This window comes from Sinocyclocheilus grahami, unplaced genomic scaffold, assembly GCF_001515645.1.
Source record: "Sinocyclocheilus grahami isolate Dianchi unplaced genomic scaffold, SAMN03320097.WGS_v1.1 scaffold86.1, whole genome shotgun sequence".
Lineage (NCBI taxonomy): Eukaryota > Metazoa > Chordata > Actinopteri > Cypriniformes > Cyprinidae > Sinocyclocheilus > Sinocyclocheilus grahami.
The window spans coordinates 1,824,343-1,841,099 of NW_015505265.1; the positions used below are offsets into that span (position 1 = coordinate 1,824,343).

The 16,757-nt window shown below is 39.8% G+C and overlaps 1 protein-coding gene across 1 annotated transcript; it reads right to left on the reverse strand.

Annotated features, from left to right (window-relative positions):
• Positions 1-5,234: 5,234 nt before the first annotated feature.
• On the reverse strand, positions 5,235-16,332 carry LOC107586881 (tau-tubulin kinase 2-like). The gene is made up of 8 exons (XM_016274429.1): positions 16,112-16,332; positions 14,153-14,297; positions 13,089-13,236; positions 10,438-10,511; positions 9,827-9,967; positions 8,636-8,744; positions 6,491-6,554; positions 5,235-5,906 (listed from the first exon to the last, which is right to left on the reverse strand). Exons 2-8 carry the CDS (start codon positions 14,219-14,221, stop codon positions 5,462-5,464), a joined length of 1,050 nt encoding a protein of 349 aa, XP_016129915.1. The 5' UTR covers positions 14,222-14,297; positions 16,112-16,332; the 3' UTR covers positions 5,235-5,461.
• Between the last annotated feature and the right edge of the window lie 425 nt (positions 16,333-16,757).

Genomic DNA, 16,757 nt, shown 5'->3' on the forward strand with positions numbered 1-16,757 from the left:
AGATGAAATGTTACCAGAGAAATCGTAGCTGCTACTACACAGATTCACGTTCAGTCCATTGTCAAAACAATACTGTGCAGTTTCAGTGTTCGATATACAGACAAAATGCATGGGATAAATCGGTAAAGATCCAACAAGCAAAGAAAAACATGTAACTATGTTTTTGAACAGTCGGTTTTGTATGGGATAAAACCAGTATACTAAATGGTATTTTACTAATCAAGAAATAGATGGACAATTCTGTGCCGTTTTCTTTGTTATTTAACAGCGATTTGATAAACATGAAAATTTTGCTCGGGTAAAATTTGCTTGTAATCTCCTTCGGCCAAAGGATTTATTGCAGTGATGGTAGAAAACAGCTGTGTTTTAAGGTGAGTAACCAGATAGTGTCTTAAATCTGACCCATTAATACCAATAACTGACTATGTACTATACAAGGCTGTGATTGCAACTGTAATTAGTGTCTGACTAATAATTAAAATATATAAACACATACATCTTGCTACTTATGCCTTTTCTCGAATCCCTATATTTCATACTGTGAGAAAATATTAGGATTTTTACGATGGCATATGCTGATATCCCACACGCTCTGGTAAATCACCTACCAGATAACATCCTCAAACACATAAATGCATATTAACCAGTTGAGGATTGAGTAAGTATACAAACTGTCTCTCTGTAAGAGCTGATATAAAGTTAAAACATGGGTAATGAGGTTAAGAGAATATATTTAAGACACAAACCATAGGACAGACGGGAAAACAAACATGAAGTCCTTATTTACAAGCTGACAGTACTTATCAGGCTACAAACTCCTGGTATATGAAAACTTGTAAGCTGTGTTTAATGTGCATGGCAGCGTTTTGTTAGCTCATGCAAAGAGTTGGCCTTCTATGGGAAGTGGAAGCTATATTACAGCACTGTACAGGCGGAGAAGGAAGACAGCCGTCTAACTTAATGTTCCAGTCTTTGAAGGGAATTAGCTGCATGCTTTTTAAAAATAGGTATTATTATTATTATATATAACTCTGAAACATGTAAAACTTTGATATGAATGCCAAATAGCAGCCAAAAATGCTGAGGTTCTGGAATGTAAACTAACTTTTGTTCAGTTTTGTTTGATTGGATGTATCATGTGGCACATATAATAAAACTATACGTTTAATCAATGATTATTGGCTACGGTTATCACATCAGAACCCTTCCCATGAAATAAGAAATTGTAAAAGTATTGCAATTTTAAAACCTTCCCATTTAGCATTAAGTTGACAGATCTCTGATATTGTATGCAAGGTGAGTAGTCGTTTTTGAGATGCAAAGCCAAGACACGCAGAGAGAATCTGCTTGGAATCTGTAAAATGTGTTAACAATGGTAAATGTTTAACAGAGCTAAGAGTACGTCAATCTTATTAGTAGCTGAAAGCACAAATCACATTAACTAAAATACTTTATATTCAAAAATGCAATGATGGAGGGTCCAGTTTTAAGTTTTCTGCTAAGTATAGCAGGCATAGTTTATATAAGGGCCTGCAAATAACCAGTACAAATAAGTGCGACTTATATGACATTGTGTTCTGCTGGAAATGGTACATTGCTGTGGGATACCAGAGGCTCTACAGAAAAGGAAAATTAACACATAGTTAGTGTCTCCAGATTCTGAAAGCTTGAGCCTGCCATATATACTGTATATTCCAAGCAAAACTTCTTTAGGCACGTCTAAGCACAAGAACACTTTTTTAAAACTGTTTCAGTGGTCAACAGATCTTGAAAAACTCAGGTCAGAAACAGTCTACGCAAGTACAAGCACATGGTCCCATTGAACACAGGTATAGTTCACCCAAACATGAGAATTCTGTCATCATTTACTCACCTTTATGTAGCTCCAAACCTTTTTTTCCCCTTGTGGAACACACAAGAAGATCTTTTGAAGAATGTTGGTAACCAATCACTGGCTTCTATTGTATGGACAAAAAATACTTTCTGATATTTTCTTATATGTTCCACAGAAAGTTTTGGAACAACATGAGGGTGGGTAAATGATGACAGAATTTGCATTTAGGTGTGAACTAACTCAGCAATATTCTAACTCTTGCTCCGCTCATGATATTAGTTGAGCTAAAAATAAACTCTTAAGCCCAAAGTATATGCTTCGTTTTTGTATGTGTACGTTAGCGTATGCGTACAGTCGAACACACAGTCTTTCAAAGTAAACTCCATTTGATAGCATACGCAAACATAGGTTCATCTTAGTCCAGTGTCTGCGCTACTTTTCTCCAGAAGTTATGACCGATAAAAATATATCTGTACTCTTTTAAAGATGCTGCTATCTCATAACCCCTTACACATGCGCTTCTCAGTGCAGGTGTGTGTTGTTGTTGCAATCTCCACTATTTTTCTTTTCTATTTATTTTTAGTTTCATTTTCTACTGTGAAACAGCAGCCAGTGTTGCCACCTTGTGGAACAACTGATTAGTGCCAAACAAATTCAATGCCCATGTGTGACCTGCAATGTACATGAGGTTACAAAAATTGGGTGGCGCGCATACAGTACGTGCGTACTATTCTGGTGAATAAATTTGCGTCACGCACACTGTTCACGGACTCTCGCGTACAAGTAAAAACCAAAGTATTCTTTGGGCTTTACCGTGTAAGAAAACTAATGACCGAGTTTTTGTTTCAGAGATTTCGAATGCAACATGCGAAATAGGGCTGTCAAAAAAATTTTTAATTTCAAATATTCATCGAATTTCAAATAAAAATCCACATTTTTAGGTGTCAGCCTTTTCAGTGGTGCCCGAGATGCGATGACGATGTAAGTGTCGTTGCATTATAATGTTTTTGTTAGCCTATCCAGTTGAAGCCACTAGATGTGGCGATGCTGCGTTGTTCATTAAAAATATTGCAGAAAAAGATAACATCAATGGGGAGACGATCTTGTTTACATCAAAACTGAAACCAAGCCGTTCACACAGAACGCATATCCCGCGCATTTTCTAGAGGTACATCTATTACCGTTGCACTCGCGTCTCGCACAAGAGAGCTGCATGTTTAGAAAGCCATGTAAAATTAATGCAAGTTCAACTTTGAAAAAACATATCAAGACTTTATGCTGTTTTTTTCCCCCCCATCCCACTGCATCTCATGTTTTTAAATGAAAGTACTCTGTGTGATTGGCTTTCGGCCCTTTGTATTAAAATATGCATACATGATGCTGGTTTGTTTATAATTGTTTAAGCAACTTAATTATTAATTATTTAATTAATTGGTTTATAAACTTTATTTGAAACATTATGCACTTTTTTTCACAGATAGTCATGTTATTTTATTGCTTTGAATAAACAGTCATTGGTAGTATTTTGCTCTAGGCGCCCTCTTGTGGCCTCAGGAGAGAAGCCAAAAGCTTTTTTCCCCACCCTAACTGAAATTATGCATTTTACATTTTATAATAATTCAAATATTGATAATATTTTTAAGTTCAAAATTCGAATTTAGTTTTTCAGCCATTTTGACAGCTCTAATGCCAATTAAAGCATTTCAGTTCACACACTTGCGTACAATGTTTCAGGCCATGTCACAGAAAGGGTAAAGCACAGCACAAGCACAGAAAGGGTGGGTGGCGCGCATACAGTACGTGCGTACTATTCTGGTGAATAAATTTGCGTCACGCACACTGTTCACGGACTCTCGCGTACAAGTAAAAACCAAAGTATTCTTTGGGCTTTACCGTGTAAGAAAACTAATGACCGAGTTTTTGTTTCAGAGATTTCGAATGCAACATGCGAATTAGGCTGTCAAAAATTTTTTTAATTTCAAATATTCATCGAATTTCAAATAAAAATCCACATTTTTAGGTGTCAGCCTTTTCAGTGGTGCCCGAGATGCGATGACGATGTAAGTGTCGTTGCATTATAATGTTTTTGTTAGCCTATCCAGTTGAAGCCACTAGATGTGGCGATGCTGCGTTGTTCATTAAAAATATTGCAGAAAAAGATAACATCAATGGGGAGACGATCTTGTTTACATCAAAACTGAAACCAAGCCGTTCACACAGAACGCATATCCCGCGCATTTTCTAGAGGTACATCTATTACCGTTGCACTCGCGTCTCGCACAAGAGAGCTGCATGTTTAGAAAGCCATGTAAAATTAATGCAAGTTCAACTTTGAAAAAACATATCAAGACTTTATGCTGTTTTTTTCCCCCCCATCCCACTGCATCTCATGTTTTTAAATGAAAGTACTCTGTGTGATTGGCTTTCGGCCCTTTGTATTAAAATATGCATACATGATGCTGGTTTGTTTATAATTGTTTAAGCAACTTAATTATTAATTATTTAATTAATTGGTTTATAAACTTTATTTGAAACATTATGCACTTTTTTTCACAGATAGTCATGTTATTTTATTGCTTTGAATAAACAGTCATTGGTAGTATTTTGCTCTAGGCGCCCTCTTGTGGCCTCAGGAGAGAAGCCAAAAGCTTTTTTCCCCACCCTAACTGAAATTATGCATTTTACATTTTATAATAATTCAAATATTGATAATATTTTTAAGTTCAAAATTCGAATTTAGTTTTTCAGCCATTTTGACAGCTCTAATGCCAATTAAAGCATTTCAGTTCACACACTTGCGTACAATGTTTCAGGCCATGTCACAGAAAGGGTAAAGCACAGCACAAGCACAGAAAGGGTTAATGATGGCATGATCTATTAGTGTACCTGCCACTGCTCAGAGAGGGCTGCAATGCATCAAAGCCCAAATAAATAATGTAATAAATACTATAGTACAGCCGATCTTGATGCAAACCTCATGTAGGATCATGAATACATACACTCATCTTCATAAAAGCTCTGGAATGTTTGAAAGAAAATAAACTATAAAGTACTAAATATCCAGCCACTCACCATCATGTATAACCTCCCATGTTCTAAAAGTGACTTTGGTGTTCCCAAAAGCCAGCATCTTAAAATTGAGGCTACTGATGAAGAGAAAAAGGAGTTGCAAATGTGCGAAGGAATGAGAATCATATTTTTTTAGCTACTGTGGAACCTTTCACTCGTTCACATCTTCCACTAGTGTCTGAAACCTGTGGTTGACTATCTGCTCAGCTTGTTCGAGCACCTGACCTCACGGATGCCGGCTTTGCCCCGCTGGGCGTGTACAGTGGCAGAGTGGGCCTGTCTCCCACAGCATCCTTCCTGCATGTGAGGATGAGAGCGGCGCAGAGGAGGAAACTATAAAGTACTAAAGATCCAGCCACTCACCATCATGTATAACCTCCCATGTTCTAAAAGTGACTTTGGTGTTCCCAAAAGCCAGCATCTTAAAATTGAGGCTACTGATGAAGAGAAAACAAAGGAGTTGCAAATGTGCGAAGGAATGAGAATCATATTTTTTTAGCTACTGTGGAACCTTTCACTCGTTCACATCTTCCACTAGTGTCTGAAACCTGTGGTTGACTATCTGCTCAGCTTGTTCGAGCACCTGACCTCACGGATGCCGGCTTTGCCCCGCTGGGCGTGTACAGTGGCAGAGTGGGCCTGTCTCCCACAGCATCCTTCCTGCATGTGAGGATGAGAGCGGCGCAGAGGAGGTGAGCCCGAGAAACTGGGAGGAGAACGGCTGCGGCCCAGACAGCCCCCATGGTGCTCGTGGCGGGACGGGGAAGAGCTGACAGAGCGCTGTAGTGAGGAGGAGCTGCGGGGGGAGGCGCTACAGCTGCGCTGGTGGAGGTGGTGAGCAGCGGTGGGACCGACGAACATGTGCCTGGCACTCATGTGCTGGGGGGAGGAGCAGCTGTGATGTGGAGAGCCACGGGGCGAGCTGGTGTGCATTAGCTGGGCCAGACAGGTCAGCAGATCTGAGTCACTGGTGCTGCCGGCACAAATCCTGTACCGCCGTAGCCTGGAAGAGAAGTCAAATGAAGTCAACTATGCTATAGCATGTAGGGTGACCATACGTGCCATTTTCCCTGACGCGTCCTGGCCAGGATTTCTATATTGCCAAAAATATCTAGTTCTTGGCTTTGTTTGTGTGTGCAGATTGATCGGTGTATGACATCAAAGTACCATACAGACGGTTATGCTTTCGAAACGCTCTCGATGTACTTTGATGTCCAACACTGATCGGTCTGAGCCGCGCTACTTTTAAGTCAAACACACCTAATATGTACGTGTAATTGCATTGCTTTGACCGTAGATCCCACCTTCTCACGCGCCATGATTAGTCCATTATGTACAATGCCTGCATGTTATTGTTCAAACTACTTTTCGATCAATACCTTCAGCAAACATGAAAACAAAGCCAAAACAAATCCTGGCCAGGATGTGTCCGGGAAAAATGGCACGTATGGTCACCCTAATAGCATGCAACTGATGAAAAATAACAGACTGCCTGATAAACATTTACAATTATCAAAAAATGGATTTAGCTACTGCCTAGTAACCATTGAGAGCACTACAGCAACCACTAAGCAATTCAATACCAACCACTCATAATGTCTAGCAACTTTCCAGGTGATCTGGTTGGGTGCCAGGTGGTTGCTAGGGCGTTCTGCTATGACACAAAAAAAGGGTCAGTCGTCCTGGAGAGCCGCAGCCCTGCAGAGTTCAGCTCCAACCCTAATTAAAACTCACCTGCCTGTAGCTTTCTAGTAACCGTTCAGACCTTGATTGGCTCGTTCTGGTGTGTTTGATTAGGGTTGAAGCATTGAGAGTGAGATAAAGGTGTGGTTATGGAATTCAAGAGACAGCGGAAGATTGAGCTTTTTTTTTTTTTGTATTTAATTATCTATGTTGTTAGACATCTAACACTTACCAGACTCTCTCTCTCTCTCTCTCTCTCTCTATCTATCTATTAGGGCTGTAGTACTCGAGTCCGGTCTCGGACTTGAGTCCGGACTCGAGACATTTGTCTATGGTCTCGGACTTGGTCATTGGACTTGCCAAGTGTTCTCGTTGGTCTCGACCGAGTCCAGCAATATACTTTTTTTTTCTCCTTCAAAACAAAACCACATTTGCATGTCGCGCCTGAAAACGCGTGCAAAATGCTAGGCGCGCCGCTTTCATCTTTGGAACACAAATTAATATATTTTTTATGAAATCAGAGCTTTCTGACCCTGCATAAACGGCAACGCAACTACCACGTTCAAGGACCAGAAAGATAGTAAGGACATCATTAAAATAGTCTGTGTGACATCATTGGTTCAACCGTAATTGTATGAAGCTACAAGAGCTACGAGCTATGCAGGAGCTGACATTCTGCTGTAGAACGTCCATCTCTCTTAGTTCATCTTCTGAATATTCTGGTTCAAATAAGTAAGGCTGCGCAAAAAATTCCAATTCATCCTCTCTGTTTACAAAGACTGCTTTATGTACAGCGTCTTCCTCTGCTGCAGCACATCCGGGTTCTACGTAAAGCAAAATTTATTTTGTTTAGCAAAGGAAAACCAGCCTCCTCTTGGCTTATATCGAATCCTTGTTTTGTACTTTTAATTTGTGACCAGTGTTTTGTTCTCTTCTCTGCGCTTCCACGTTCCTCACTTCTCACCGGAGCTTATGCTACGCCTACGTCATCTGCTGGACACCACGCTCTCGTGAACGTCCGTACAACAGTTAGCAGAAGCTAGAGATTATGGTTTATAAAGTTTTAAATATGGATATTTTTCTTACAAAAACACATTGATTCACTTCAGGAGGCCTTTATTAACCCCCAGAGCCGTGTGGAGCACTTTTTATGATGGATGGACCCACTTTATTGGACTATTGAATACCACCACCCATTCACTGCCATTATAAAGCTTGGCAGAGCCGGGACAATTTTTTATATAACTCCGATTGTATTAGTCTGAAAGAAGAAAGTCATATACACCTAGGATGCCTTGAGGGCGAGTAAATCATGGGGTAATTTTCATTTTTGGGTGAACTATACCTTTTAAGTAATCTTATATTGTGTACCTGTAGGAAACACTGCACCTTACACACATGCATTTAATCAATTAGTTTGTTTAGATTACTGTCTTTTTTTTGTTTTGTATATGATTAAAGTGTTGCCAAGATGCTTGGCAAAGTGTTACCTCATACTCAGTTCCTGTCTGGCTTGTTCATGTTCACATTTGTAAGAGAAACAGTCTAAAATTCACCTAATCTAAATTTAGTTAGAAACTTGGCAGGGTTTACACAGGCTTTATATAAAATATTATCGTCTAATATATAATATGTGTGACAAAAAAACTAAACAATTCAAAGTCATTATGATTTGTACTAAATTTCTATCACTAAAGCACTGTCATCCTACTGTTCAGGTCCCTTTTGGTCATAGTACCGATAACACCTTCCAAAATTTGTCTTCATAAATTGCCAAGATAGAGCCTCACGTTATGTTTGGCACCTTTGTCATAACTGAGGAGCTGTTTTGAAACCTTTTCTGAGGATGGGTCTAAAGATCATTTGACCAAATTGTAAATTGTACACAATTTAGCAAAAAACACAGTTTTCTCAGCCATAGTTACCTGTGTGAGTGCTCCTTCAGCCAGTGCCTCACCAGGGCTGGTGGGGGTAACAGGAGGCCCACCAGCAGTGGGAAATGCAAACAAGTACAGTCATAAAGACTACATTAGAAATGACTATTGATACTGACCGGTCTGACTTCTTGGCAGGAGTTTGTAAATTGGCGTGCCAAACCAAAATCTAACATGTAGCAAGTTCGACATGTACTAGGAAATCGGCCCATGGCAAAGTTGGACTGAAAAGAGTGTGAACAAGTGGGCATTACAAAAAGATTGCAATATTTTGCATAAGAAGTAAACTTTTAAGCATCCTATTGTTATACTAAGTGTACTATTTAAGAATACTGCTCTTTATTTACAACACCGCAATATGTCACTCGTGCTGGCAAAATGAGTCACAATGAGCAAAATATAAAAAATTTGTTATTAAGTCAATTTTCAGAAACGTTTACTTTTAATTAAGACATAACAGATTATGTTTGCGTGAATACTCATCATGATAGATTAAATACTTTTCTGTGTGTATGTATACATCGGGATCGCATGCGGTCTGAGAGGCATCTTTGTGGGCACGCTTCGGATGTGTCTGTCAGCGCCAGTAAGAAATGGGTTAGTCCCCCACAAGACCTAAAATTGTCCTTGCTATTCCAAGCTTTATAAATGGCGGTGGGTGGGTGTTTTTTTTTTTTCAACAGTCCAAAAGTAGTCAAATAAAGCGCATCCATCCATAATAAAACGCGCCTCACACGGCTTCGAGGGGTGAATAAAGGCCTCCTGTAGCGAATCGATGCGTTTTTGTAAGAAAAATATCCATATTTAAAACTTTAATTTTGGATGCGATTAATCATTTGACAGCACTATTTTTTTTGTTTGTTTGGTGTGGTTCGCTTTCACACTGCCCTTTTTGCAAGTAAACCAGAAATTGTAAACAAAACCACATGTGTGCTAAGGTCATCCATCCATTGGTTTATCCATTTAAACGTACCAGTTCATTTGGTACCAGACCGAGACCACCTCTTCAGCTGGGTCCGCACCCAAGTGTGATTGCTGTATTCACACCTGCCCAAAAGATCCGCACCAAGGGGGGAAACGAACTTGAGTTTGATTCAATCGAACCAAACAAGACAGGTGTGAATACACCCTTTGTGAATACCTCAAATTTGACAGAAATGTAAATTTTTCACTTGTTTTCCCTGTGGCTTTTAATTAGCCCGTGCGCATTCAGACTCATTTTGCCAGCACGGGTCACAGATATATATTTTGTAATCACTGTCATTTGTTGTTGCAGGCAGTTAAAAGAGTTTAATAAAGGTCTTACCGGTTTGATGTCACGGTGTAAAAAGCCAACTGAGTGGATGCTCTCAATGGCCTCCAGGATCTGCAGACCCAGTCTTAGTGTAGCGCTGACTGTGAAAGTGCCCCGGATCATGCTCCTCCTCAGATCCGCTAAATTGCGGCCCTGCAAAAGCCAAAAAGGCAACAGATTTTTTTTACAGTAAGTAAAACAGTCATTTTAGCTGCAAATATTTGATTGAAAAACAGGTTTAATATAACGTCATAAATAAATGCACAGACTGCAAAGCCTGAGGTCTTCAAATTCATACACAAATTGCAACAAACAAAAAGACAAATCTACATCTTACATGCACAATTAAATTAATGTATATTGTAGCCAAGTGATACATTTACAGGTTAATTTTTTTGTAGGTCAAACAATTGATGTTATCTTATTGTTTTTTATGACAAAAAAGAAAGAAAGTTGATTTAACCATCTTTATTGTCTATTATTTATCTTCATAGCTTTCTACGTAAATTGCTGCACTCTCACATTACAACTTTTAGGCTTGTAAGATCATCATCAAAAATGAATTGTAATATTCTGCACACATTAAGTTAGAATAAATGCATAACCTGTCAATCAGACCTCACCTGAAGCTCCATGACAACATAGTTAAAGCGATCATTGCGGCCACATCCTACAAACCGGCAAACGTGATCTTTTCCTGAAACAACGAGGTGGCACTTCATTAGACTACATATCATTGTAACTCATTTTATAGCAAGCAGTCATAGAGGAAGTCATTTACACATAGAAATCTTAACGGTACAGTGGCAAATAAGCCTGTTTAATTCTAACGTTCAAAGAGGAGGTGCAAAATTTTGTTTTGGTGCATGAAACCATGCCAAAAATGTAACTGGACTGCAAAGAGAAAATGCCACAAAAGTTTGGAATTTGACCACTTCACAAGACAAATAGTAAACAGTAAGTTTGTTTCTTTTTCCGTCCATGTGCTCCACTCCTCCTCCTCCTCCTAATGGAGGTCTGTCCAGAGGAGGAGGGCTTATGGCTTTAGTTCAGTGCGGCTCAGCTCTCCTGGGACGCTCTCTGGGCCGCAGTAGCAGATCAGACTGGCTTCAGCCATATTCTACTCTAATCTACTCCTGCCTTCTGCCCTGACACACCCTACAGTCCCCCGCAAGACCCTCTCTTACTAATATACCTCTTCCTCGAGTCTTCTGTTGTTATGATTATTCTGAGCGCATTGTTTATTTTCATTATTCACGAAGTACTCGTATACTGAATTATGTGAAAAATGACATAACTATGTATGAAAAATACAAATAGATTTGCATGCATTACTTCAAATAAAAAGCAATAGTATCATGTCATGTGTTTGTTTACTTCTCTGGGGTGGCGAGTAGACAGAGAGATCTCCAGTTACAAGTCTTTCCCTCAGGAAGAGATAAAACCACTCTGTCCTATCATACAGCCATATTACAGCCAACATGATACAAGTACATTGATTTTTTTCATAAGCAGAGTGGAGAGGTGGAAGAAGACTGTAAAGAGAGGGAAAGAGGATAATAATGGTGTCATTGCTGGGCTCTGCTAATTGATTTGTTGATTCTTTGCCCAGAGGAAAAGAAGACATGGTTTGATTTCAAGCTTGGCTACTGATCCTTACAGTCCGAAGAGCTGCTTAAAAATCATTTTGTTCTATTTGAAACTATTAAGATTTCCTCTTTGAATCCCAAAATTCAGGGTTGCATTTATCTGGTGCAAAACTTCGCGAATTTCAATGAAGGAGACTGTATTAAACTTAAACACAGAAATGTATACTATATACAACCAGTAAAACAAGAAAGTAAAGTATGTAACATAATGATAAAGCAGTATTTATAGCAGTTTTTACCAAGAACAAAGACACAAGATACACTACCATTCCAAATTTTGGGGTCACTAAGATTTTTTAATGTTTGCATTTATTGATCTAACACATTTATTTGATCATAAAATACAGTAATATTTGTGAAATACTATTACAACTTAAAATAATTGCTTTCTATTTTAATATATTTTAAAATGTAATTTAATCCTGTGATTACAAAGCCGACTTTTCAGCAGCTCACTTCAGTTTCCTTCTAATATATTGATTTGGTACTCAAGAAATGTATTTGAAATTATTTATTACTATCAGTATTGAAAACATCGTGCTGCTGCTTAGTATTTAAAATTTTTGTGAAACTGTAATACATTTTTTAGGATTCTTTGATTAATAGTAAGGTTAAAAGAACAGCATTTATTTTAAATAGAAAACGTAACTGTCTTTACTGTAACATTTGGTCAATTTAATGCATCCTTGCTGAATAAAAGTACACATTTCTTTCAAAATAATCATACTGACCCCCACACTTTTGAATGGTAGTACATGAAACTTAAAAAAAAAAAAAGGAAAATTTGTGAATTTATTCCAAGTATGCCATTGGTGAATATATAAAAATCACATTTATCTACTCTGCTTAAATGGGTCATATCATGTTGCTAAAAGAACATTATTTTGTGTATTTGGTGTAATGCTTATGCGGTTTAAGGTAAAAAAAACCACATTATTTTCCACATACTGTACATTATTGTTTCTCCTCTATGCCCCGCCTTTCTGAAACGCGTTGATTTTTACAAAGCTCATCGTTCTGAAAAGCAAGGTGTGCTCTGATTGGCCAGCTGTCCAGTGCGTTGTGATTGGCCGAATACCTCAAGCGTGTGACGGAAATGTTACGCCCCTTACCATACTGTGATGCCGTGTCCCGGCCGGAGCGATGAGACAAAAACATTAAAACCCATTATAAACGAGGCATTTGTTGCATCCAGTGGGGACATAATTATGGATTATAATGACTTATACTGTCTTTTTACGTGTTGTGTTGCATCGCGCCGCGTAAACATAACCATGTCTGCATTTGTGATAGGAGAAATGACAAACAACAAGCGCTACTCTACACTGCGAAACACACAGCGTCTCCACGACATGGCGGCGGTGGAAGCAACAATACTACAGCGAGAATAAATGCAATGTTATGCAAATCTTCCCACATCGTGACGTAGACATGTGAGGGCGTGTTTAAATGAGGCATTTTAGGAGGGCGCGGGCGAGTCTTAACTTTTATAAAGAATATCTCTTTGGGTTTGAGACTTTAGTCTTTGCAACTTTAGGGATCTTATCAATGCACAAACAGCTTGTAACACTCCAAAGCGAAAGAAAAACTTGAAATTGCATCATATGACCCCTTTAATAACTTGCCTTGCAGTTTCTTCAACACTGCCACCTCCATCTTCAGAACCTGTTTGGGTTGTTGAGCGGACTCTGCTTTCATAGCCACACTGGTGCGGTTCATCAGGTCCAGAGCCTCGTAGATCTCGCCAAAGCCGCCACCGCCAATTTTTTTCAGCTGAGGTAAAAAACAAAGAACATTGTGATATCACTGTATTATCTTTGAACTGAAAGATGAATGAATAATTATAGATTATTAATCATAGTAATTACTAGTAATTGAATTAATTAATTTTAATTAAGTCAATTCAATTCTAAACCAACTGTTTTGGAACCTGATCCAAATCACATCCATATTAAAATATAAAATGCATCTCAGTCACAGACTAAAACACTAAATTTGACTGTTTTGGAGTAAAATACATTGAGTAAGGGGAAAAAATAATCAATATAATTAAAATAATTTACACTACCCCTTTAAATATTATACAGCAATAATACTAGATTTAATGCACATGTCCTCTCCAATGGCATCACAGTATATTCTGCACAGCAGTCAGATTAAATTTTCTATATTTTGCTATTTATTTCTCTTGGCATCACATGTCCCTTTGTGCCACAATCTCTTCTGCCCCCTTGTGCCACTTCCTTTTCCCCTTCAGATCTCCCTGTACAGTGACAAATCTGGTTTTCTCTGGGGATTATACTCGGTTGATTCAGCAGCAGGCTTATACAACATGTTTCGTCAGAGGAAGCAACGTATTACTGATCAGTGCACTAAAGGAGCTGGTCAGTGTGTGTGTGTTACAACAGATGAACACACACTGCACTACGAGATCAGCGTGAGGAGTGAGTCACTACCTGCAATTATCTGCACAGTTACTGACAAAGTCTCACTCACATATGTAAGCGTAGGTAAACGTAGTATCACATACTTTCCAGAAAGCAGATTTCTGTTTCTTTCACAGTCAGGAATTTTATTTTTGTGAGCAACTATCTCTTTAAGAACTGTCTAAATCAATAACTAGACCGTCTGGCCATTTAACAAGCCAAGCACTACACTGATGTGCATTAGATAAAACCTGCTGACTTACTACTTTCCATCGTTCCTTCACCAGAATGCCCGTGGACAGGATGTCTGTCTGCTCCTGCCCTGCGCTCATTCTGTCTGTGGTCGAGCTCGTCCCCTAACGCCAGCGACAGGGGTCTGGGTCTGGCATTGGAGCCGTGTGGTGCCCACTGGACCCAGAGAAGAAAAGAACATTGTGTTAGTATTGCTTGTTGTACTGTGACGCCATTTACAATGCACAATCAGTGGCTTCATAATCAGTAATCAAAACTGCGGAGTAAAAATTCTATATTTGATTAAAGGGGTCATATGATGCTGCTAAAAAGAACATTATTTTTGGTATTTGGTGTAATGAAATGCGTTTATGCGGTTTAAAGTAAAAAAAAAACATTATTTTCCACATACTGTACATTATTGTTGCTCCTCTATGCCCCGCCTTTCTGAAACGTGTCGATTTTTACACACAGTGGCCTAGCGTGAGGGGAAGCCCCGGCTTAGCGTAAGCTGAGGCCGGGCTAGAGTGAGCAGAGGCGGCGGGGACGAGAACGGCGCGCCCGGCAGATCCGACGAATGAGCGGCAACCACATGTGACGACCCCGGGCTGGACTCCGCTTCGTTCACGGTGAAAGTTGATGTATTTCCTCAGCGACCAGCACGGATCAGCTCTAGGCATGACGAAGCGGATATCGTCCTCTTTTGGAAGACCAAACAAAGTAGGTTCGCTTTCACAACGAAGCACACAGCGTCTTCAGAACATGGCTGCAGCGTCAACAAAACTACAGCGAGACTAAAAGTTACGCCTTCTTTCTTTGCGTGAACATTTGGGCGGCGTTATGCAAATCTTCCCACATAGTGAGGTAGACATGGGGGCGTGTTAGAACGAGCCGTTTTAGGTAGGTGTGGCTGACTCTGAACTTTTATAAAGAATATCTCTTTGGATTTGAGTCTTTGCAACTTTACAGATCTTCTTTATGCACCAAGAGCTTGCAACACTCCAAAGAGAAAGGAAAATTTTAAATCGCATCATATGACCCCTTTAAGCAAGCTGGATGCGCAAGAGTGTCAAAATAAAGGTGTATCTTAAAAATATATACTGATTGTTTAAATTTGCTTAAAACTCAATTTGTATAGCTACTTTCTCTCTGCCAGCGAAAATAGTTCCAAAAGAAGCCAAAGCATCAAGCTTTGCGTGACAACGGTCTGGAACAGCGTATGTGAGTGCAGCGGAACACCGAGCTTTCCGTTCCCGCACTGCAAACATCGTAATCTTGTTCCGATTCCACTCCGGGTTTTCCATCACACACAAGCTGATTTACTTTGTTCTGGAACTTGGAGAACACAGACAAGTAGAGCCATACAGCGGAGCATCCCAGCGACATGTCACTCTTGGGACACTATTATTTCACCAATCAAATTGAAAAAAAAATTATCTGTCTTGTACTAACGTTAGTTGCTTTGGATAAAAACGTCAGGCAAATGTAAATGTAGACACCATTAACCGCATGATATCGTCTCTAAGAAGTGAGATAAGCCTTTCCTGTCTTTAAAGAGCTTAGTGATTGGCAGCTGTCATTCTAACACGTTCGCATATTAACACTAAAGGACTGATCTATGAAAGTAATGTATTAGTGGGGTGCAGGCTGTTTAAAAAACCCGTATGTAATACTATGAGCTGTTACAGTCAGTTTTTTGCAATTCTTAAGGCTTTTACTTCTTGATAAACAACACATCAGGCTAGTATCTGCCATATTTAATATTAATACCTTGTCTATTCGAGTCTGATCTGGTTTAATGGCAGCGGCCCGCTGTTGAAATGTGATCCGCACAGCTCGATGTGTTGCGTTGCTACAGTCAACACCGACAACACATCCACACGCTTCACATATTACATCTTGTTCACTCCGGTGGCTATGACCTTGAAAACAGACATATAACTGCATTAATATCATATGACTGCAGCATGTCACAGAGCCGTGTTCCTCACCTCAATCCCGTTCCTCACAGCGCCGGGTGTGGTTTATAAATCTCACAAAACGCGCTTTGAAATCATGTCGAAGACGTCAGGTGGTGTATATAACTCTTATATGCGGAATGTTCATCCATGAGGACGGCGGGAGATATCCTTTTCTCTGACATATGCACAAACAGCGCCGTGTTTCTGTAAACGGCTCTTTATCATCGCAGCTCCTTCAGCATCTCTGCGGATTCGTGACGCGCGTCTGCTCGCGTGCGCGCTCGTCCGCGACGCCATCGCCCTTCGCAACAGCAAGCGCGTGAACTAGCATTCCACTCTGCGGGTGCGCGTGGAGTCTCAGAGCGCGTCCTCGAGAACGGCTCAAACTTGGGAGAAAGGTGCCCTCTTCTGTTTGAGCCCGGGACATCACGATAACGTTAGTGTCGGCCTCTTGTTAAAGGGTTAGTTTACCCCGAAATTAAAATTCTGTCATAATCACATGTCGTTCCAAACCCGAAGACCTTCGTTCATCTTCAGAACACTAATTAAGATAGTTTTGATGAAATGTGAGCGCGCTCAGACCCTGCATAGACAGCAACGCAACTGAAATGTTCCCAGTCCCAGAAACTAGCAAGGACATCGGTAAAACAGTCCATGTGACATCAGTGGCTCATCT

What these genes read in the sequence shown, in the direction of transcription:
- LOC107586881 (XM_016274429.1), bottom strand. Translation starts at nt 14,221, where the DNA reads ATGAGCGCAGGGCAGGAGCAGACAGACATCCTGTCCACGGGCATTCTG. An exon ending in TGAAGGAACGATGGAAAGTA is followed by an intron (nt 13,237 to 14,152) that starts GTAAGTCAGCAG and finishes TTTTTACCTCAG; the next exon opens with CTGAAAAAAATTGGCGGTGG. An exon ending in CCAAGAAGTCAGACCGGTCA is followed by an intron (nt 6,555 to 8,635) that starts GTATCAATAGTC and finishes GTGTCATAGCAG; the next exon opens with AACGCCCTAGCAACCACCTG.